This window comes from Globicephala melas, chromosome 15 (genome assembly GCF_963455315.2).
Source record: "Globicephala melas chromosome 15, mGloMel1.2, whole genome shotgun sequence".
NCBI lineage: Eukaryota > Metazoa > Chordata > Mammalia > Artiodactyla > Delphinidae > Globicephala > Globicephala melas.
The window spans coordinates 57458809-57482604 of NC_083328.1; the positions used below are offsets into that span (position 1 = coordinate 57458809).

General features: G+C 44.1%; 1 protein-coding gene across 1 annotated transcript in view; it reads right to left on the reverse strand.

The window, feature by feature from the left end:
• Positions 1–23796, reverse strand: part of TMC2 (transmembrane channel like 2) — an 88131-nt gene that overhangs the window by 15525 nt on the left and 48810 nt on the right. The window contains 9 exon segments of the mRNA XM_030847548.2: positions 2525–2764; positions 3567–3634; positions 5310–5438; positions 7402–7551; positions 8995–9174; positions 10292–10480; positions 16055–16202; positions 18433–18575; positions 21780–21878. Coding sequence (XP_030703408.2) covers positions 2525–2764; positions 3567–3634; positions 5310–5438; positions 7402–7551; positions 8995–9174; positions 10292–10480; positions 16055–16202; positions 18433–18575; positions 21780–21878 — 1346 coding nt within the window.

The following is a 23796-nucleotide window of genomic DNA, read 5'->3' on the forward strand; positions in this document are numbered from 1 at the left end:
ACAAAGCTTGTGAAATTTTCCATCTCAGAGGCAATGAATCTGCTGTGTAACTTGCTCAAGATGACCCAGCTGGCAAACGACAGAGCCAGCTCTAGAGTCTATGCTCTAAATCAGGAGTGGGGGCAATTTTTCTCCAAAAAAGATTTTAGGCTTTGTGAGCCAGATGGCCTCTGTTGGAACTACTCAAATTCTACTGGTGTAGTTAGAGAGCAGCCATAGATTATTTGTAAGCAAATGAGTGAGGTTGTGTCCTAATAAAACTTTATTTACAAAAACAGGTGGTCTGGATTCGGTCCATGGGATGTAGTTTACCAACCCTTACTTTTAACTATACACTCTACAATGCTGCCCATCTCACTCATTTATCTTGCCTGCCTGGATCTGGTCCCAACCCTAAAAGTGAATTTCTCCCAGGTAAAGGGTCTGGTTCAAGCACTGACCATAAATTTTCTCCTAGACACTGGGTGTAAAGCAAGGAGAAAGGAAGAAAAAAAAAATCACACCCGCATGGAGCTTATGGTCTGGTGGGGGAGACGGACAGCAAACGAGATGAAAAAACAAAAAGAATGGCATGCCAGATGTTGGTAAAGAGATGTGATAAACAGAAGTAATGACAAGATGTGCGTGTGTGTGTGTGTGTGTGTGTCTGTGTGTGTGTGTGTGTGTGTGTGACTTCAGTTAGGGTCTCCAGGGAAGGCCTGAAAAGGTGACCATTGAGTAAAATTCAGAAGCAAGTGAGAGGACAGCTGTGAAAATGCTTGAGGGATGAATGTTCTCGCTGTTGGTGTTTTTTTTGTTTTGTTTTTCTGTACGCGGGCCTCTCACTGTTGTGGCCTCTCCCGTTGCGGAGCACAGGCTCCAGACACGCAGGCTCAGTGGCCATGGCTCACGGGCCCAGTCGCTCCGCGGCATGTGGGATCTTCCTGGACCAGGACATAAACCCGTGTCCCCTGCATCGGCAGGCGGACTCTCAACCACTGCGCCACCAGGGAAGCCCTGTTGGTGGGTTTTGATCAGAAGAGTGACAGGAAGGAGGTGGCAGCCACGTGTCCTCCTGGGCTCCACTCGTGGGTCCCTTCCTCTGCTATCTGGGTGTCAGCTGTCAGGGCCTCAGGGAGCAGATGAAGCAAGAGTGGGGCAGGTGGCGAGGGCCAGACACAACACGGGCCTACTCACTGGCCTCCTGCCTGGAACAGGTGGGTGGTCTGGGCAAAGGGGCACCGGCTGAACCTTTGCACCCAGAGCCCAGCCCTCCAAACATTGCTCAGGAAGAAGCCTAAAGAAGCTTCTGCCACTTCTGCCATGTGGTTGTCCCTCAGCCTGGTGCCCAGGCCTCCTGCCACTCAGCATGGTCCTCCACTCTGGATCCAGCCCCCCTTTCCTTCTATCTGGACCCCCGCTCAGCCCCATCACACTCTGCTGTGAGCTCTCCTGCTAACGACTCCTCTGAGCTCCCACAGCCCTTGCTGTAGGGCACCAGGCACAGGGCTTTATCAAGGTCAGTCCGTTATAAACTGAGAAGTGTCAGTTCAGCATTTCCCAAAGCGTGTTGATCCACATTAGTAGGCAGGGTTGGGACTGGAATGAGGCGGTGAGGCCCTGGGGTGCACAGTTTAAGGAGGTACTGCCCTCGGGGTTGTGCAAGTGCAAGGTGGGCACCTTACTAGCCTCACCCTCCTCCCTGCCCTAGATGGTGTTCCATGGAGCAAGGGTCTGTGGTCAGGAGGGACGGAAGCACCGGCTTGCACACGGTCTCTCACTGCACGTTTCTTCAGAGCCTTGAATAAAGGAGTGTGCATTGTGCATTTCTAAGCGAGGAGGTGGCAGATAAAAGGGGCAGCATGTCCCAAACTCTTGAACCACAGAATCCCTTTTTATGCAGAAAAGAAAGGGCTTTGTTTTCAGAGGGTGTCGCATTTGGAAATTGAGCAGTAGATGCACATTCTCTCTCCATCTACCTCCTTACATAATTGTTTATCTCTTTATATACAATGTCCAGTCTCTGAAACTAGTCTGGCTTATACCTTGAGCCTACAGTGCTCTGTAGAGCATGAGGACCCTGTCAAGAGTCTCAGTAGCGGCTTCACATTTGAATGGGACTTGTAAATGTATGGTCATTTCATTTTCAGAATGCCCCCTGTTACTCATCCCATGGCAAGGCAATCCAGGGCAGTAGGTTATCCATATGTTAAAAGGTTAGAGCTGTGCTGTCCAATATGGTAGCCATTAGCCACTGGTGGTTATTTAAATTAAAATTAATTTAAATGAAATAAAATTAGAAATTCAATTTCTCGGTCCTCATTTCAAGTGCTCAACAGCCACATGGTGGCTACCATATTGGATGGCACAGACATAGAACACCTCCATCCTGCAGAAAGCTCTGCTGAACAGCATTAATGATTTTCCCAAAGCTCCATGGCCCTTCGCAGGCTGACGTGACACCAGAACTGGAATTCTGAGCCTGAGATCTCTGAGCAGACTGCCCTGGGAGAGGAGGTGCCCTCCTGCAACTGAGGCTGTGCACCTGAATGGCCCGCAGTCAAAGGAGGGTGGAAGGGACATGACGGTGTAGGCCACCGGCAGGAGGCTGAGGAAAAGCACCAGCAGCAAGAGGCCCATGTAGAAGTTGTTGGATCGGGAGGCTTTGAACACGCGTTCGTGGGGGACGTTGCTGCTCATCACTGCCCAGCACTGGAAGTACATGGAGGTCAGCAGGCGCAGCACGTTGATGCCCACCAGTCCTGGGGCATAGAAGGAGCCCATCCTGGAAGGGCAGAGACCGCACACCTGGTTGGCTCGACAGCAGAAGAGGCCGGGGAAGGACGACACAAGGAAACGGGACTGATGGGCTAGGGGCAGGAGGCCTTGTTGCTTTCTCTGTAGGTCCCAAGGGAAGGGGCCTCCCATTTAACCAGGACATTTATCACCAAGCCATAGCCATCCATTCCTCAGGACAGGGACTCTCTGAGCATTCCTGGCTTGGGTTCTGGCCAGGATTTTACCACTGCCCCACCGCCAGGCATGGAGCAAATTACATGGCCTCTTGTCTGTTTCTCCATGGTGTCCATGAAACAGCACTGCTGCTCAGAAAAGTATTTGACGTCCTTAACTTAAAAGAATTGGACATTGGCTTGCTATGAGCCTTTGAAAGCCTTTGGCTGAAGTCAGGCAGCCTCCTCTAACTCCTTCTCAGAGGGAAGTTCCTCAGTTCATTTATCTCCCTCCCTCCTCTTTTTCCTTTCCTCCCCGTCCTTCTCCCTCCCTCCCTTTCCTTCTCTTCTTTCTTTCCCACCCGACTTTTTTTTCCTTCTTCCCTCTCTCCTCCCTCTTCCTTTTTTCCTTCTCTCTCCCTAGCTCTTCTCTCCCCTCTCTACATATATGGTAGCAAGTGGGTAGGCCAGACATTGTCCTGGTTCTCCTCTAGTCCTGTTCAAGCAAAAGAAGGGAGCTCAGAGAGGCCAGATGATTTGTCTAGCCTCTCTCTAGCTGGTTGAAAGGCAAAGCCTGGGATTCCAGCTTTTTGACTCCCCAAATGAGGTGATCACCAGAGGAAATTGATAACTCACCAGATCATTCCTTGGTTGAAGATCAAACCAAGCACATTTCCACTAATATCAAACTCAGCATATGAGGGCTGGAGGGAGAGAGAGAGAGAGGAGAGAGAGAAAGTCTGTTAGGTCGTGTCAGCCAGACCCCACTACCGGTCAACTGACCAAGCCACTCCATCCCAAAGAGCCTGCTCTGGTGACCAGAGAGGAACCTTAGATTCAGATTTCTATTTCTTTAACATGTTTTCAAATTTTAAAAAAGAGTTTTCAAGTTCTCAAACTTGAAACTTTCTTCAGTGTCTTTTCCAATGAAAATAATGAGAATTTTTTGGGAATTCCATGGCAGTGAAGTGGTTAGGACTCCACACTTCCACTGCAGGGGTCTGGGTTCAATCCCTGGTTGGGATATTAAGATCCCGCAAGCTGTGCAGCATAGCCAAACTAAAAAAAAAAAAACAGAGAGAGAATTTTTACTTTTTATGGCCTGCAGGCTGACAGTGTGTTCTTGGGAGGCCCCAAGAGAACATTTTATCAATGTTCTAATCAGAAATGTAACTTGAAATTATAAGCAAGGAGTAAATCAAATAAATAACAAAATGCAAATAATTAAATGAGGAGTCAAATGTAAAGAAAGCTTTAAAAACAAAATAAATAAATCCTCCAATTCTCTTTTCTCCTCATCATTTTTTCAAATTAATTAATTAATTAATTTTTGGCTGCGTTGGGTCTTTGCTGCTGCACGTAGGCTTTCTCTCTAGTTGTGGTGAGCAGGGGCTACTCTTCGTTGCGGTGCACGGGCTTCTCATTGTGGTGGCTTCTCTTGTTATGGAGCATGCGCTCTAGGCGCACACGCTTCAGTAGTTGTGGCTCGCGGGCTCTAGAGCGCAGGCTCAGTAGTTGTGATGTACGGGCTTAGTTGCTCCATGGTATGTGGGATCTTCCCGGACTAGGGATCGAACCCGTGTCCCCTGCATTGGTAGGCAGATTCTTAACCACTGCACCACCAAGGAAACCCCACTGTCATCTTCTTTTTCATGGAAAGGAACCACCTCAGCCAGATGCAGATTTTCAACCTGACTCTGATTTTCAGAGTTTTGGAAATTTGTCAACTGTTTGAAAGAACATTAAGTGTGTGAGCATTAGGGAGTAGTCGGTGTCCTTGTGAGGCCACCTGAAACCTGCTTCCCAATTTGTCTTCCAGAAATGGAGATAAAAAGTGACAAGAATGAGAGAAGGAGGAAAACAAAGTGAGGAGAGAGAGAAGGAAAGTCAGGTGAGCGTGGATTAAAGGAAGAAACATGCAGAATCCAAATATAGGAGGGTTAAATCTTGGGAATTTAAAATTTAACATTTGAAAATATTAAAAATACTTTTTAGGGCTTCCCGGGTGGTGCAGTGGTTGAGAGTCCGCCTGCCGATGCAGGGGACACGGGTTCGTGCCCCGGTCCAGGAAGAACCCACATGCCACGGAGTGGCTGGGCCCGTGAGCCATGGCCGCTGAGCCTGCGCATCCGGAGCCTGTGCTCCGCAACGGGAGAGGCCACAACAGTGAGAGGCCCGCGTACTGCAAAAAAAACAAACAAACCAAAAAATACTTTTTATCTACTGGATTTTACGTCCTGCTTAGAAAAAATGAAATACTACTCCACAGAGTAGAGACTGTCATTAAGCATCTAAAGAAATGCACAGAATGCATCTGACTGTAACAGAAAGGATGATTGGAACGCCTTTCTGCACAATGTCCATGAAGTGGTGACCTACAAATCCAGCCTCCAGGTCCCAGCACCAGCAGTAGTTCATGAACCGGACAAAGCAAGCCCGCAGGAAGTCCCCCAGCAGGATGGTGATACACGTTACCAGCATGTCCGACACTGTCAGCCTCATGAATTCCTGCGAGGAGGAACATAGAGAAAGGGGATGGTCAGGGTTTGACCATGCCTGCTTCTCCCAACTGACTGCATGCCAACGCTCCCCCACCCACTCTTATTCTTCTCTGTGACCCTCTGATTAATGGTCGTGCAGATAAAAGACCCCATGCTTTGAAAAATGCTTACTATAGGTTCCAGCTCTACAAGTTACTAATTCATTGCTTTGGAATAGTCTCTGAACCTTTTGAAGTTGATACATTAACCTTGCAGGGTTACTGGGAAAGTTAGTGATTATGTATGCAAATTGCCTAGCAGTTGGCAATACCCAGTATTTGGTAGTTATCAGCACTATTGCATAGATGTAGGATCTGAAGGCTCACTCCTTGCTTCCCCCATCTGCTCTGAAGTGCCAGCTGCCGCAGCTAAGACTGAATCTGACCACTGTCCCTGGGGACAGCTGCTGGTTTTCTTCACCCTCTGCTAACTGGATTTTTTTGGGGGGGTATGTAGAGAAAATAATGTAGGTTTTTCACAGAGGCACATAGAAGAAGAGCCAAAAGCAAAGGAACAAAGTTTTCTTTGATGTGTAGAGTACATATAATTTATTAATTTTTTTTGAAAAGTTGGAAAGATCTACCCGACTTCATCACAATCTTTAAGACATCTAATAGACTTGGAGTTCCCAGGGGACACAGGGTCTGCTCTATTCATTTTTGTATCTTCCAAGATGATTAATAAATGCTTGCTGGATGAACAGCTGATGAGTTTTCAGGGTTTTTCCTTAACAAGAATTCAGACTCTTACTCTTAAGTAAAACACAAACTGACTTGTATCAGGTCTCCACGTCTATGCAAGGTGATGCTCTGGGGCCTGGGGTGAAGGTGGTGGTGGACATAGGTGAGCAGGACATTATGCCTCAAACCCATCATTACCAACAAACTCAGAAGGAAACAAGTTTTAATCAGTGATGGGCATTCAGGGAGGAGGGCAAGAGAGATGCCTTCCAAGATGTGAGGAAGGAAAAGAGAAATTCTATAGCAGAATATTCCAAAGGAATCATATAGGTAACGAACTCTCTTTTGTCTTCTAAAGAGGGTAGGTTTCACTGACTTGAAGGTTTTCTCTGTTACACACTGTGATGGGTTTAGAAATGTGAGCTGCTCTACATATTAAAGATGAGGACGATTTGAAGAGAATGGGGGAATTTAGACTGGAGGAGATGAGAAGTCATGAGTCTGAGCCTTCTGTGAAGGAAGCAGGGAGAAAAAGCCCCCAGGACCCCGTGGAAAGGAAACCCTGCCTCAGGAAAATATCTGCTGTTGGACTTGTAGGCAGTGTTTGATGAAGTGTGTGATATAATCCTCTCCTCTATGGGACTTCATCAACCTCCGTTAAGAACACTGTTGTCCAATGCTCTATGGGCATGGATTCTTCAGGGGTGGCAGGTGAATAGAAACCCCATGCAAAGAGATGGAGTTGAGGAAGAGAAGGCAGCTGATCCCTGTGTTACCTGTGAATACTTCAAGTTTCTGCCTAGGAAGGCAAAGAACACTAGCCTTTGAAGTCCACACTGTGTAAGCTACAGGAACAGTAGTGAAAGTGGATAAGGGGAAATGGTCGTTGCTAATTTTTGACAATCTAATGAAAATCTTTAATTCTCTTTACAGAAAAATGCACAGATGCATATACACACAAAATCTTGTATACAACTTTTAGGAGTTGTATTCATGATTTCCAGGTGGAGAACCTCAGGCTTTCAGTGAAATCTGCAGTAAAACTCCAAATAAATCCAAGTGGTATTAGACTGCTAGATGAAGCACAGAGAGAAATGTTTGGGACACTGAAAAAAAGATAATGTGAAAAGGTGGAACTTTCCTAAGAAATGCTAGCTTGACATTTTGGTGGCTTAAAAATGGAAACATCAAGAAGGGACAACGAAGAACTGAGAACAGGGATCATCTTTTCAGGAGAGCGTAACTACTCACAATGCCCACAGCTGTCTCCCAGCAAGAACCCCGGGGCACATCTGCAGGGTGTAGGGGTGGCCGGGGGACGCTCTCATTCCAACCCGAGGAGTTGTAGTAGTGAAACAGAGTCCAGTGAGTGATGTTCTTTATTGTCTCTTCGTTAGAAAGCTAGAATGGAAGATGGAGATGTGGGGTTGGAAGGAGCCAGGGAAGGTCCAATGTTTCTACAGGAACAACAAATAGAGCCAGCATATGCCACAACCCTACCATCTAGCCCCTGCCCTACCCCTCAACAGGTCTCTCCAGAAATGCCCTCCCAGCCTTTCAATCTATAGAGGAGAGGGGGGCAACTGGCTAAAGTCCTTGGGTCTTTTCCAGGAAGTTTTCTTCTCTGTTATTAGTCATCTGTCCCTTCATCCATTTGTCCATCCATTCAGTTACTCATTGTTCTTTTGAGATTAATTTATTCAGGGTCTATTCTGGGCCTATAAGGCAATGGTGACACAAGAGTGAACAGGAGTGACACAGGAGTGAACGGAGCTTTCCTCAGAAAGTTCACTGTCTAGTAAGTGACAGAGATGAACAGACAATTACAGACCAGAGTGATAAGAGCTGTGGGAAATTTTCTTTGGGGACTGAGGAAATCCACATCAGACAACAGGGCCCTTTCTGGGGGCAGTGACATCTGAGCCACACCGCAGGAGGATTAGTCAACTAGTCAAACACGGGGAGAAGGATGGAGAGAGAAGCAAGAGAGAATTTTGCCCCGTGGAGGAAATGTGAGGCTCAGGAGGGTGAAGGAGTTTACTAGGGTAGGAGGGAAGCAAGAAATGAAGATGGAGAGTAGGCAACGGTCAGATCCAGTCACTTCCATGCTGAGAAACTTCCAGTAGCTTCCTGTTAACCTCAGGAAAAAGTTCATGAGGAGGGACGTGTGGGAAAGAGGAGCATCATAATCTGGCCCTTCCCCCAATTTCACTTTTCACTTCTTCCCCTCCACTCTATTGTTCAGCTAACTCATAGTTCCCTGTGTGCATGAGCTGTTCCCTCTGCTTTTTCCAAGGTCTGCTAAGATCCCCCACGGTGGGGTTTGCAGCCCCTCCTGTGTACTGCCACACTGCCCGGGGCTTGCTCCCACTGAAGCACCTGCCCCAGCATGCTTCGATGAATGAGTCTGTCTCCCCTGGAACAGGACCGTGTCTTACTCTCTGCTGTACCCCCAGGGCCTGGCTTGGTGGGTACGCTATATCCACCTGGTGAGCAGTGATGAAAGGTTAACTCAACCATGACTTATCATCTCAGTGGGCACATACTGGGCTGGTAAACATTTATGGTAGCTAAGAAACAATATGGAAAAGCCTGCAGATAAAATATTAAGGGTACCAAATGACATGCAGATGATGTGAAAAAGCCTAAGAAAAAGACAGTAAAGAACTGAAGCAAAATGTTAACAATTGGGTCATAGGAATCTGGTGATATTTTTCTTCATTTTACTTTTCTGACTTTTCCAAAAAATTTTAAATTGATATAAATTATGCACAAGGAAATTATTATATTTAAAAAAGAAATTTGGTGGGCACTAGGAATTGGGGGGATGTTTGTGGTCTTTACCTTCAGGTGGACGTCATCCATCAGGGCCAAAAGAAACGTGTAGAGGTTTCCCAGGAAGAGTGCAAAGATGCGTCCCAGCTGCCACTTCAGTCCAATGCGTGGGTGGTAATTCTCCAGGGCAGCAATGGTTTCAAACAGAGGGGGACAAAACATCCCAAGCAGGGACATCACAATTTCTACCTGAGAAATTGGGAGAGCTGGGTTAGTTTTGTCATCAATATCACTTGCTTCTCCACCATCTCTGCACCCCCAGGGCCATGCATCTCCATCTCCTTTTTGCCCCCTCCTCTGCCTCTGGAAATGCCCCGGGGTCTCCACAACTTGCTCTATGACCCTGGCGAAGGCACCAACAAGCCCTGAGCAGTCAGTGTATGTTCCACAGGTCCTAACTGCTCTGTGACTGGTTGTCACCACGATTGCTGTTATTAGCATTGATAAAAATAGCAAACTATCTTTGAGAAGTAAATGAATTAACATATGGGACAGTGCTTTGTGTTCTGTAAAAGCTGTGAGCTAGGTAAGAATCTCCTCATCTCAGGAGCATGCAAGACCAGAAACTCAGATCACAGAACGGAACCAACAGTAGAGGGATGTGGTGCAGGGTGTGGCCTTTGGGGTCAGCTTCATTCACACATCTGGTGGTGGATTTGCTGTCACCTAAGGTGATGAGATAATTGGGCCATGTGCCGCTCATCATTTAGGAGGCTAGCTGGGCATCATTCACATGGTGGAGGTCTCAGGTTCCCAAGAGAGCAAGTTCTAAAATACAAGCACTTTTCAAGTCTGCTTGTATCATTGCTGCTACTGTTTCACTGACTAAGGCAAGGGATGGGGAAACAGATTTCACCTCTTCATGGGAGGAACTAGAAAACCACATTGCAAAAAAATGTGGATACAAGGATGGGAAGAATTTGTAGCTATTTTTGCCAACTACCACAGATGTCAAATTCCCAGGAGAGATTTATGGATTCAATGCAAGTGCAATAAAACCTTAATGTGTGTTATTGTGGATCTTGATGAGAGAACTCACTCTGTCAGATATCAAGACATACTATAAAGCCATAGTTTATCAGTGTGTTATTAGTGCAAGAATAGACAAATAGACCAATGGAACAGAAAAGGAAGCCCAGAATCACACCCATGCATTACTAGACAATTGATTTATAAGCGATGTAATTTCACTTTTTAAAATTAGTCCAATAGTCCAGAATTCAATAATTCAGCTGAATGGCATAGGAACCAGGGTAATTTCAGTATTTTCCTGAAATATTCACTTCAGCAGAGATGCCCTCCTCACCTCATTTCTTTCATACCAGCTGACATTCTGCATTTTGGAGAATTCTTGGGATCGTTTCACCACAAAGTAAATGAGGTACCCACTTCCACACAAACAGCAGATGATGAGAAAGTTGGCCAGGACACGGAGAAATCTTGTCAGATGGACATTTTCTTCTTTGTTACTCTCTTGTTCATCCACTATTGATTCCTTGATGTGTGAAAATGAGATGTGAATAATAACAAGAAACCACTGTTGTTGGGTTCCTTGAGATTACTACTTTCTATATTTCCAGAAATGAAAGAATTCAGAGGGGGTGGTATATGGATAATTCTTTTCTTTAAGAAAATATATTTTGAATAGGTGAGGGAGATTAAGAGGTACAAACTTCCAGGTGAAAAATAAATGTCACGAGTATGAAATGTACAAAGTGGGAAATATAATTAATGACTATGTAATATCTTTGTAGGGTGACATATTATAACTAGACTTACCATGGTGGTCATTTTGAATTGTAGAGAAATATCACTCTTCTGTATAACAGGAACTAACATAGTGTTGTAAGTCAATTATACTCAACAAACAAACAAACAAACAAACAAACTTATAGAAAAAGAGATCAGATTTGTGGTTACCAGAGGTGTGGGATGGGGTGGATGGAGGGAGAACTGGAGGAAGGCAGTCAAAAGATACAAACTTCTAGTTACAAGATAAATAAGTACTAGGGATGTAAGGTACATGTTAAATATAATTAACACTGCTGTATGTTATATATGAAAGTTGTTAGAGTAAATCCGGAATTCTCATCACAGGAAAAATTTTTTTTTTCTATTTCTTTAATTTTGTATCTATATGAGATGATGGATGTTCATTAAACTTACTGTGGTAATAATTTCATGATGTATGTAAGTCAAAGCATTATGCTGTACACCTTAAACTAATACAGTGCTGTATGTCAATTATATTCCCTTGCGCCACCAGGGAAGCCCAGGGGGCTGGCTTTTTTAATTAAAAAGTTCTGGCCAAGTTTTTTTCTATTAGAAAACCAGATAGCAAATATTTTTGGTTTTGCAAGCCACGTGGTCTCTCTCATAGCTACTCAACTATGTCTCTGTAGCATGAAATCATCTATAGATAATATATAAATAAATGAGCATGACTTTGTCTCAATAAAATCTTATTTACAAAAAGAGGCAGGGCTTTCCTGGTGGCGCAGTGGTTGAGAGTCCGCCTGCCGATGCGGGGGACATGGGTTTGTGTCCCGGTCCGGGAGGATCCCACATGCCGTGGAGCGGCTAGGCCCGTGAGCCATGGCCGCTGAGCCTGCGTGGCCGGAGCCTGTGCTCCGCAGTGGGAGAGGCCACAACAGTGAGAGGCCCGCGTACCGCAAAAAAAAAAAAAGGCAGCAGGCTGGATTTGGACCCTGGGCCGTAGTTTGCTGACCTCTGTTCTAATCCATGGGCATGGTATATTTTTCCATTTATTTAGAGTTTCTTAATTCCTTTCAGCAATGTTTTGTACTTTTTGGTGTAGGCAGTCACACATTTTTTTATTGTTGTTAAATCTATATTCCTTGAAATTTTTTGTACTTTATGTCATTTTATTGAAAATGGAATTAAATTATTTTCTAATTATTTGCTGCTAGTGTATAAAAATACAATAGATTTTTTATTATTAACCTTGTATCCTGCATTAGTAAGTTTTTCATAGAAAGACACAATTAGTACATGGCAGAGCCAGGATGGAAAATGAGGTCTCCCGGACACCAAAGTACCTGGGAGATTTTTTTTTAATTGAAGTGTAGTTGATTTACAATGTTGTGTTAATTACTACTGTACAGCAAAGTGATTCAGTTATATATATATATATATATATATATATATACACATTCTTTAAAAAAATATTCTTTTTCCATTATGGTTTATCATAGGATATTGAATATAGCTCTCTGTGCTATATGGTAGGACCTTGTTGTTTATCCATTCTATATATAAAAGCGTCCATCTGCTAACCCCAACCTCCCACTCCCATTCCTCCCCCACCTCCCTCCCCCTTGGCAACCACAAGTCTGTTCTCTATGTCCATGAGTCTCTTTCTGTTTCCTAGATAGGTTCATTTGTGTCATTTTTTAGATTCCACATGTAAGTGATATCATATGGTGTTTGTCTTTCTCTTTCTGACTTACTTCATTTAATATGATAATCTCTAGTTGCATTCATGTTGCTGCAAATGGCATTATTTTGTTCTTTTATATGGCTGAGTAGTATTCCATTGTACCACATCTTCTTTATCCATTCATCTATCAATGGACATTTAGGTTGTTTCCATGTCTTGGCTACTGTGAATAGTGCTGCTATGAACATAGGGGGTGCATGTATCTTTTTTGAATTACAGTTTTGTCTGGATACATGCACAGGAGTGGGATTGCTGGCTCGTATGGTAATTCTATTTTTAGTTTTCTGAGGAACGTCCATACTGTTTTCATAGTGGCTGCACCAACTTACATTCCCAGTAACAGTGTAGGAAAGTTCCCTTTTCTCCCTTTTCTCCACCTCGTGTGAGGTGGTACTTCATTGTAGTTTTGATTTGCATTTCTCTAATAATTAGTGATGTTGAGCATCTTTTCATGTGCCTATTGGCCATCTGTATGTCTTCTTTGGAGAAATGTCTATTTAGGTCTTCTGCCCATTTTTGGATAGGGTTGTTTGTTTTTTTGCTGTTGAGTTGTATGCACTGTTTGTATATTTTGGAAATTCAGCCCTTGTCGGTTGCATCATTTGCAAATATTTTCTCCCATTCTGTAGGTTGTCTTTTTGTTTTGTTTATGGTTTTCATTGCTGTGCAAAAGCTTGTAAGTTTGATTAGGTGCCATTTGTTTATTTTTGTTTTTATTTCTATTGCCTTGGGAGAAGGAAGGAGATTTTTCAATCAATTAACAGTTATTGTGTTCGGGTTCAGTTTCAACTAACTCATCAGGTAGTTAGTATACATTAACGCACACAGTTCTCACGACATGTGTCCTGTTATATAAGTGGTTTTTAACAGACTCAGAGGGGAAGCCTTCTCCTTCCCATATGTTCAAAGTGTTTCACAGGCATTGACCTTCTTTGTCTCTCTCTAGTGGTCCCAAAGGAAGGGTCAAAGTCCTTGTTGACCCCTACCCTGCCCTTGGATGCTCCACCACAGGCTTCGCATTGCTGAGAAGGAGAAGGAGAAGGAGAACTGAGCCCGCTCCCTGCTCTACCCACTGCCAAGCTGACTCTGGGGCTCATGAAACCCATGTAGTGAGTTGCTGAACCCAAGCCCTGTCCCTGGTGGGTGTACCTGTCTTCTGTAGGCAACGATTGGTATCAGTGGGCAGCAGCCCACTTCTCCTCCCAGAAGGGCCAGGAGAGAAGAGAGAGAAGAAGGCAAGACAACCAAGCACCGTTGCGGTGTAGATCTGACCTCTGCAAGGTTCTGGGGTAAAAAAGTCTGACTGATCAGACAGGAGAAGCATTGGACTATCAAGAACTTTATTTATCTTTTTTTTTGAGGACTATCAAGAACTTTGAATGGTTTTTAAGAAAACATACAGATGGCCACCAGGCACATGAAAAGATGCTCAACATGCTAATTATCAGAGAAATGCAAATCAAAACTACAATGAGGTATCACCTCACACCTGTCAGAATGGCCATCATTAAAAGGTCTACAAATAATAAATGCTGGAGAGGGTGTGGAGAAAAGGGAACCCTCCTATGCTGTTGGTGGGAACTGCAGCCACTGTGGAGAATAGTAAAACTAAACATAGAGTTACCACATGATCCAGCAATCCCACTCCTGGGCATATATCTGGAAAAGACAAAAATTCTAATTTGAAAAGATATATGCACCCCAATGTTCATTGCAGCACTATTTATAAGCACCAAGACATGGAAGCAATCTAAGAGTCCATTGACAGATGAATGGATAAAGAAGATGTGGCGTACACACACGCACACACACACACAATGGAATATTACCGAGCTATATAAAAGAATGAAATAATGGATGGACCTAGAGATCATCATGCTAAGTGAGGTAAGGCAGAAACAGAAAGACAAATACCATATGATATCACTTATATGTGGTATCTAAAATATGATACAAATGAACTTATTTACAAGACAGAAACAGACTCATAGACATAGAAAACAAACTTATGGTTACTAAAGGAGAAAGGGGGGAATAAATTAGGAGTTTGGGATTAGGCAGATACAAACTACTATATACAAAATAGACAAACAACAAGGTCCTACTGTATAGCACAGGGAACTATATTCAATAACTTGTAGTAACCTAGGAAAAGAATATGAAAATGAATATATATGTATAATGGAATCACTTTGCTATACAACAGAAATTAACACAACATTGTAAATCAAATATACTTCAATTAAAAAAAAAGAACTCTATTTGTAATGAGGTGGATGGACTTAGAGTCTGTCATACACAGTGAAGTAAGTCACAAAGAGAAAAACAAATACCGTATGCTAACACATATACATGGAATCTAAAAAAAAAAGAAAGGTTCTAATGAACCTAGGGGCAGGACAGGAATAAAGACGCAGACGTAGAGAATGGACTTGAGGACACGGAGAGTGGGAAGAGTAAGCTGAGACGAAGTGAGAGAGTGGCATGGACATATATACACTACCAAATGTAAAATAGATAGCTTGTGGGAAGCAGCCACATAGCACAGGGAGATCAGTTCGGTGCTTTGTGACCACCTAGGGGGGTGGGATAGGGAGGGTGGGAGGGAGAAGCAAGAGGGAGGAGATATGGGGATATATGTATATGTAGAGCTGATTCACTTTGTTATAAAGCAGAAACTAACACACCATTGTAAAGCAATTATACTCCAATAAAGATGTTATAAATAAATAAATAAAAAAGAACTCTGAATGGTTTTTACAGTCATGGAGGGAAAAGTGAGATGTGCACTGCTTCTGCCTTCATTCATCTGCTCACCCTCAGGCTTGTTTTCGTTCTATATTCTGTAGGCCACCTCATATCTCTCTTGTGAACAAATTAATAGATAATTAAGTGTGGAGTTGTACACTTAATTGATTCCTTTATTCCCACACCCCCAAACCGGGTTCTCAACTCTTTGTGGGTGTTCTTGGGGGATTTTTTAAAAAACCAATGCCAGGGGCTTCCCTGGTGGCGCAGTGGTTGAGAGTCCACCTGCCGATGCAGGGGACACAGGTTCGTGCCCCGGTCCGGGAAGATCCCACATGCCGCGGAATGGCTGGGCCCATGAGCCATGGCCGCTGAGCCTGTGCTCCGCAACGGGAGAGGCCACAACAGTGAGAGGCCCGCGTACCGCAAAAAAACAAAACAAAACAAAACAAAAAAACCAATGCCAGGACCCCACCCCAGACCAATTACACCAGAATCTCTAGGGGTGGGGCCCAGAAGATTTTTAATGTTCCTTAGATCATGCAAACATGTGTAAATGTTGAGAACGGCTGCCCCAAGTGTGTCCTTTCACTTCCTCCAGCAGAAAGCAGTTCCATGAGGAAAGAGGCAGAACCAGGGACCAGCTCCATGATTCTCTGCCATGTTAAGAAACAGATGGTGGGTACCAGCCATGAACATTCTTTCTTGAAGGCTTGAGAGCTATGCTCCCACTTCTGGTAAAGCTCTTACCACAAATTAATCAGGGATCTTATTTCCCATGCCCCAGCTGGGAGAAGTCTCCCAATGAGAGGAGGGACCCAAAGTTCCCCTGGGAAGTGGGAATGGCCCTGAAGCGACTACCTTGAAGCTGATGGTGATGGAGGCGTATTTGTTGTCGGCTGTCTCTGAATTCCCGATCAGGTAGTCCCAGCTGGTGAACATCTTAAAGCTGAATGTGAAGTTATCGCTCTCCCCGTCGTTCGTGCTGCCCTGGGTGTTGCCGGCCATCCTGTAGGGTGCACACTGCTGTTGTTATGTCTGCCCCTGTGTCTACTGTGTCAGCCCAAAGGAACCTGGCCTAAGCTAGTCTTGGGCACAGGTGGCAGATATCCAGTGAAGGGAAAGAGCCAAGATAGATTTGAATCAGGCTACCGATAGCCAGAGCACCTTCCCCCCAAATTCAGAGTCCCCTGCGAGCACACATGGTGTCAACTGCATAACAAGGAGTCTGCAGGGTACAGAAAACACTAACCATGTTTTCTACCCTGACGTCTGATGTCTTGCAGCTTGACTCACCTGCAAATGTTTTAGAACTCTTCATTCTCACAGAGAATATCCCCTTCTAATTCATCTGTTTTCTTGGATAAAAATCATATTTTTCTGATGTAAAATTCAATAAGCCCTGAGGCGGTTAGTACTACAACCAGATAATACGCACATCTTTTTCTTAAGCAAGCTCGGAGGAAAGTACCTTGGACCTGCCTTGATAGCCCCCTATTTCATCCTACCTGTCCTCATCCTCTTGAGACAGGCCTGGGACCTGGGACCCTTTGCTGCAGTGCTGGACACACCTCTCCTTGAGCTACAAAATACAAAGAAACTATATGGGACTAAAAATAACTGTGTGCATGCTCAGTTGGGGCAAATTCTGGACCCAAAAGATACAAAAAGACAAAAGAAAAAACAAAAAAAACCCAACTGCCATTTCTGAAGAGCCAGGAGCAAAAACAGGGCATTGGGAGCAAAAGTAGAGTACTGAGCATGCCTGCACACACCACCTAAGGAATGGGCAAAACACCTAAGCCACACCTCTGGCCTGACCCCTGGACACGCCCCTACCTTCACCCCATATAAGAAACAAGCTTTCCCCCCCTCAGTGAGCAAGCAAGGGAACCTGCTGTTTGTTCTTGCTCCTCCACTGCTGCAGCAGCGGCCCCAGGAAAGGCTTGCCTGAATTTCTCATCTGGCCTCTAGTCAATTTCTACTGATTAAGAAAGCCAAGAGCCCTGGTTGGTATCACTCTCTTTGTGCTTCCTGGAGATCAGCCCTGTGGGAACCATGGAATCCCAGGCAGGGGTCCCATCAGATACAATGGGGGTGGGGTTGCCCCTCTTTGACTCTATCTGATGTGTTAGGCTTTTGGGATTTGCAGTTCCAGGGGCCTGGTTGCCTTAGCTAATTTTTTGGTTCAACAGAGAAACATTCCACATCCTTAAATTTGGCAGGGAAAAACATAGCAATGTGAAGGCTAAGAATAAAACCAAGCCTGTCTCGCCTGTCTCCTTTTTTTTTTTCCTTTTGTTTGATAGAGCTGGGCAGCCACATGTCACCTAGTGGTCACTGTCTTGTGCCAGGCAGGCTCTTGTAAACAGCAGCATTTTCCCCTGAGACGATGAGATAGAAAACCCAGCTGGGCCCGCACATCGCTTTCTGCTTTCCGGGGGTTCTAGCCGGGCTTCAAGGGCGCTCTGTTTCCTGTGCACACACAGCGGCCCTGTTCTTCTCTTGTGGCTCTGCTGAAGGGTGAGTGGGCCTGGTGGTCAGGTCTGTGCACAGACTGTGTCCCCACCCTGCACAGCCTGTGCTAACTGGGGTCCTCTGACTTAGAAGAAGGCAGTTCGGGCTGGGCCAAAGTTTTTCTTCAGAGAACATGAATTAAGAGGCACAGACATATTAAAAAGCCATTTCTGACCACAGAGACAAGTAGAGTTGGGGCTGGAGAGGACACCAAGGTTACTCACTGCCATATACACTGGTTTAGCCTCATTGTATCTTTGTAGGCACCAGCTCAGTTCTCACATGCCAGCTAGACAGAGAAGCAGAGGGTTTTTCTGAGGATGCTGGGCTCTGGGGAAAATAGAAACAGGCCTTGGAAACTTCTCCAGCCTCTCCTTAATTAGGGTACCATGTTCCCTTTCAAGCCACACTGTTTTTTTTGACCGTTTTGGGGACTCAGTAGGATATTTGCTGCCTCAGGGCCTTTGCACATAGTCTTGCTTTGTCTAAAGTGCTGTGCCCAGCCTCCTCTAAAGGACTTGTCTATCCCATTTCCCAGAACTTCCCACATTACCCTGTCTATGTCTTTTATACCCCATATGACAATCTGCATTTGCTTTATTTGTTTCCTTGTTTTCTCTCTAAATCCCCAACAAGAAGGTAAGTAGGCACAGTGTGGCCACAGGAGTGGGCTGTTTCTGGGAAGAAAATTAAAAGCCTGTAAATGAGACAGTCATACTTACGATCTAATGACGATCATCAGGCTGTAGCCGAACACGCTGACCCCCACCATGAAGTAAGCCATGGGTAACCTGTACCTCAGCCACCCGATGGTCCTCTGGTTGTTGTAGTAGCCGTAGAAGAGAGCGGAATACTTGATGTAGCCCTGTGGGGCAGCAAAGCCAAATGCTCTGGGTTTGTAAGCTCAACGTGACCGTCATCGGACGCTTCCATCGACCTGGGGTTTCTTTCTCGGGTGTGATGGGAGCCGGAGGGGAGGAAGGAAGGGTTCTCGATGTTCCTGTTCTTCCCTTCACTCCCCCAGTTGCCCCAGAGTCTATGCCTGTCTCCACGTCTCCCCTCGTCTTTCTCCTGTCTATTTCTCTGTTACACAGAGTGCATGGAGACACAGCACCGGGAGGAGAGTGTTGTTAACATTCAGGACAAATTAGGGATAAGGGGTGTGTGTGTGTGTGTGTGTGTGTGTGTGTGTGTGTGTGTGTCTGTGTGTGTCTGTGTGTCTGTGTGCACATGCACACACGGCTCCAAATTCCCCCTCCAACCCCCACCCAGTGCTCAGGGTCTTACACTCTGGAACTAGAAGGGAGTCCGTGAACTTTCTCAGTATTTCAAAACTTCTAAAGAAAACTATGTGATAAGGCTCACAATCTAACCTGAGCTTCAAGTTTCATTTTGGTTTTTGGTATAATTGGCTTTACGTGTAATTAGCACACTTTTTAGGTATAATTATTTAGGTGTAAAATTAATTTATAATTTTAGCACTTCTTTTATGTCTTTGCTGAATATAAAACGGGATTATTCTGGCCTCACACAGATAAGTAGTTGGACAGGGGAGCCAAATTTTAATAGTATTTTTTCATATACTTGGGGCTATTTCTTCTTCGATATCATACCTCAACCCAATAACTAAATAGTTATTTCTTAAAGGTTAGTTGCAATGTGGAATATGAATCATATAATGAACTTTTTCATACCTTAAGATCCATTGCTCTCCCCCAAATACTAAGTAATTAAAAAGGGAAAAATACTAACTTTACAGCAGAGAATTCTGGCAGATATCACTATTTTTTTTTTTTTTTTTTTTTGTGGTACGCGGGCCTCTCACTGTCGTGGCCTCTCCCGTTGTGGAGCACAGGCTCCGGACGCGCAGGCTCAGAGGCCATGGCTCATGGGCCCAGCCGCTCCGCGGCACGTGGGATCTTCCCGGACCAGAGCACGAACCCGTGTCCCCTGCATCGGCAGGCGGACCCTCAACCACTGCACCACCAGGGAAGCCCAAATTCTGGCAGATATCACTTTAACCAAGTGGTCAACATAATGTAACCCTGATTTGACACTCTGAGAAAGGCACGCTACCTCCCCAACAATGCATAAGCTTAATACAATCATGAGAGAACATCAGACAAACCCAAATTCAGGGGCAAACAACTGACCAGCACTATTCAAAAGTGTCAAGGTCACTGAAAGATAGAGAACAGTCACAGATCGGAGGAGAGTAAGGAGATGTGACAATTAAATCAATGTGAGATTGTGAGTTGGGTCCTGGGATAGAAAAAGAACATTAGTGGAAAAACTGGTGAAATACAAATAAATACTATATTTTAGTTAATAATATTGTATCAAGATTAATTTCTTAGTTTTGATAATTGTTCTATGGGTATATGAGATGTTATCATAAGGTGAATGGGTGAAGGGTATATGGGAACTCTCTGTACTATTTATGTAACTGTTCTGTAAGTCTAAAATTATCTCAAAATATAGTTTTTAAAAATCTATTGCTCTGTCTTTTACTATCAAGATGTGGGATCTTTTACTCACACATGATTTTGTAACATCATGTATTGGTCATCTGGAAAGTAATGGTTCATTGAGTTGTGAACATATGCCAAATGTTGACACATTTCCTATACAATATAAAAAAAATCACTCTGTTAATATCTCCATTGATCTCATCAGAAAAGTATTTAACTACTGAGAAACTGCCACTGTCATGGTGATGGAAATAAGTTTTCCAAAATTTTAATTTTTACTTGAAAAATAAAAATTTATCCTTGGCAACAACAACAAATACAACATGGGATTGTTGCTGAATAAATTGTTGGTTTTGAGTGGATAGGACATTTCAACAGCAGCCCTTGGGTGAAATAAAGAATAAAGGAAATTCTTAGTAGTAGCATATAGTGGTAGTAGTAATTCTTAGTGGTATAGTAGTTATTTGGAACACCCCTGTTCCAAATGACTTAGAAAAATACTCCAACTTACTTTCGCACATTTCTGAGGTGTCTTGAATCTGACTATGAGAGTGAAGGATGGCAGCAGCAAGATGTGTTGCTTGAACCACCACCGCCAGTCCTCCTGCCTCTGGAACTCCTTGGAGCTGCAGACCAAGGCCCCCAGAGGCACGGGGGTATGAGGATTCCAAAAAGAGGGAGGGATGTTCCAGGCATAGGATCGTGAGCAAAGGCAGGGAGGCACTGGACTTCCCCGAAAGTTGATAATATTGAGGCATGAAGTGTGAGGTCTTAGACAGACATGGGACTGGGACTGGAGAGGTAGAGGGCAGCCAGGTCATGAACAATTCTTTTGTAAACACAATTCAGAACACTCGGCTTTATTCCATCTGGGAGTGGGAATAAATGAATATCGGAGGTGGGGAGTGACAGGGTCAGGTTTACATTTTAGAAAGGTCACCTGGCAGCAGAGGGAATGGAGATTTGAGGAGACAAGCCAAGGCAGGGAGGAGAGGTAGCAGATTCTGACAGTGGTCCTGGAACAGTGAGGTTTGAGGAGAGGTGCGAGGGATGGAGAAAAGGAGACTGGTTTAAGAAACGTTTAGTAGATAGGCTCAGATTTAGTGAGTGATTTGATGTGAGGGGTGGTGGTGAGGAGAGGAAATGTGGGATGACTTTCAGGTTTCAGACTTGAATGACTGGATGAACAGTGGTTCCAATAAATGAAATGGGAAAAAGTGATGTAGGTTTGGTTGGATAGTTGTTGGACTTGAGAAGCAGGTAGGATATTCAGTTGAAGATGTCACGTGAAGGTTGGGGAAAGGCTGGACTGGCAATAGCCCGGGGGTCTTACTGTGGTTATGCCGAGATAAAACCATCGTGTAATATCACCTTACATAGATCTGGCAGAATGCGGGGACCAGTGGCCTCATGGGGAAGTCACGTTTATCAGAGTGTGTGATAAAAGGACCCACGAAGGGGGTCTAGGAGGACATGGTTGGCTAGCTCATTTTGCACAGTGCTAGGATCCCATTTGGTTAAAGCACTGGCTTTCCAATAATTAAACACTTCACACTCATCCACAATCACAAAATGGAAGTGCATTGGCATGTTGGTACCTCAAAATCCCAAAGGACGGAAAAATCCATGGCTTTTTCTTCCTCAGCCCGAGGCACCGTCTTTCTGGGTATGCTTCCATAGGGCATGCCCATCAGCACCTTGTGTTGGGACAGAACGACACAATTACACGTGGAGAAGATACAAACACACGGAGATGTGCACATAGTGGGCTAAATCTCTTCTCAGAGCAGGAATATCCATTCTTTTTCCTTTAAATAACATTAATCACTTTTCTGATTTTAAAAGTATTACATACTCGGGCTTCCCTGGTGGTGCAGTGGTTGGGAGTCCGCCTGCCGATGCAGGCGACACGGGTTCATGCCCCGGTCCGGGAAGATCCCACGTGCCGCGGAGCGGCTGGGCCCGTGAGCCATGGCCGCTGAGCCTGCGTATCTGGAGCCTGTGCTCCGCAACGGGAGAGGCCACAACAGTGAGAGGCCCGCGTACCGCAAAAAAAAAAAAAAAAAGTAATTAAAAGTATTACATACTCATTGTAGAAAATGTGAAAAAGTATAGAAGAATGTTTAAAAAATTACCTGTCACCTTCACATCCTAAAGATAATGACTGTTAAATATTCATGTATTTCCTTTCAGAGTTTCTGAGTTTTATATACGTTTTAGCTTGATTATCTAGCTTAATATTATTTTATGACCAATTCCCTATGGCATATGGTATTTTTCAAAATAAAATGACTTTAAAATATCTAATCACATGTATATACCATAACCTTACTTACAAATCCCCTACTGTTGGACTAATTGGAGTATTTCTAGTTCTTCATGTGTACATAATTCTGTTATTAATACCCCTTTATATATATGACTTGATTCACAGCCTTAATTATTTAAAAAATAAGGATTGTATTAAATTTATATATTGATTTAGGAAGGATTGATCTTTTTTATGATATTAAATTTTCCCTTCCACGAATGTGCCTTCCTGTTTATTCAGTCATATATATATTTTTAAAATATTTATTTATTTGGCTGCTCTGGGTGTTAGCTGTGGCATGCAGGATCTTCGTTACCACATGTGGGATCTTTAGTTGCAGCACACGGAATCCCTAGCTGCGGCATGCAACATGTCAGAGAATCAACAAATGTAAATGAGAGAGGAAAAAATTACACTATCATGCAAAGGGGAGTATAACTTCAGATACATGAGTGATTTTAAAAAAAAGAAACTATGTTATTTAACTTTAAGCCAATACATTTTAAAATGTAAGTTGAAATGGAAAGTTCAGGAGAGTGATTACTTGTGAGAGTTATGTGGGTAACATAATTGGGGAGAAGTAGATGGAGGACTCTAGCGTGTGTGTAATTTTTTATTTTTAAACTTAGTGGCAGGCAAATGGGCTCATTCTTTATACCTTTGCATATATCTGAAAGTTTTAATAGTTATTTTTAGAGGAAGTACCCATATGAGGCTTACTGACTGACTGCTGCCTATGTGACCCCTAGAGCAGAACTTACAAGATATTTTAAAGAATTATTTAATTAAATTAATTAAGGTACACCAGCAATGTACACCCTGGCTGCATATTAGGATCACTTGGGGAGCTGTATTTGTCATCTATTTTTGTATATCAAATTACCATAAAACTATCTCCTCGTTTCTGCAGGTCAGGAACCTGGGTTGGGCTTAGCTGGGTCCTTTGCTTCAGGGTCTTTCACAGGCTTCAGTCAAGATGTCTGCCAGGGCTTTGGTCTCATCTGAAGGCCTGGTGGGGGAGGATCTGATTCCAGATGCACTCCCGTAATTGTTGGCAAGATTTAGTTCCTCATGGGCTGTTGGACTGAGGGCCTCAGTTCCTTGCTGGCTCTTGTCCAAAGGCCACACTGAGTTCCGTTCCAGTGGGCCTCTCCAGTCTGGCAGGTTGCTTCATCAAAGCATGCGAGCCAAGAAGGGAACCAAGAGAAAATGCCACATGGAAGTCACAGGCATTTATAACCTAATCATGTAAGTGACAGCCTGTCACTTTGGTTACATTCTATTTGTTAAAAGCATGCCACAAG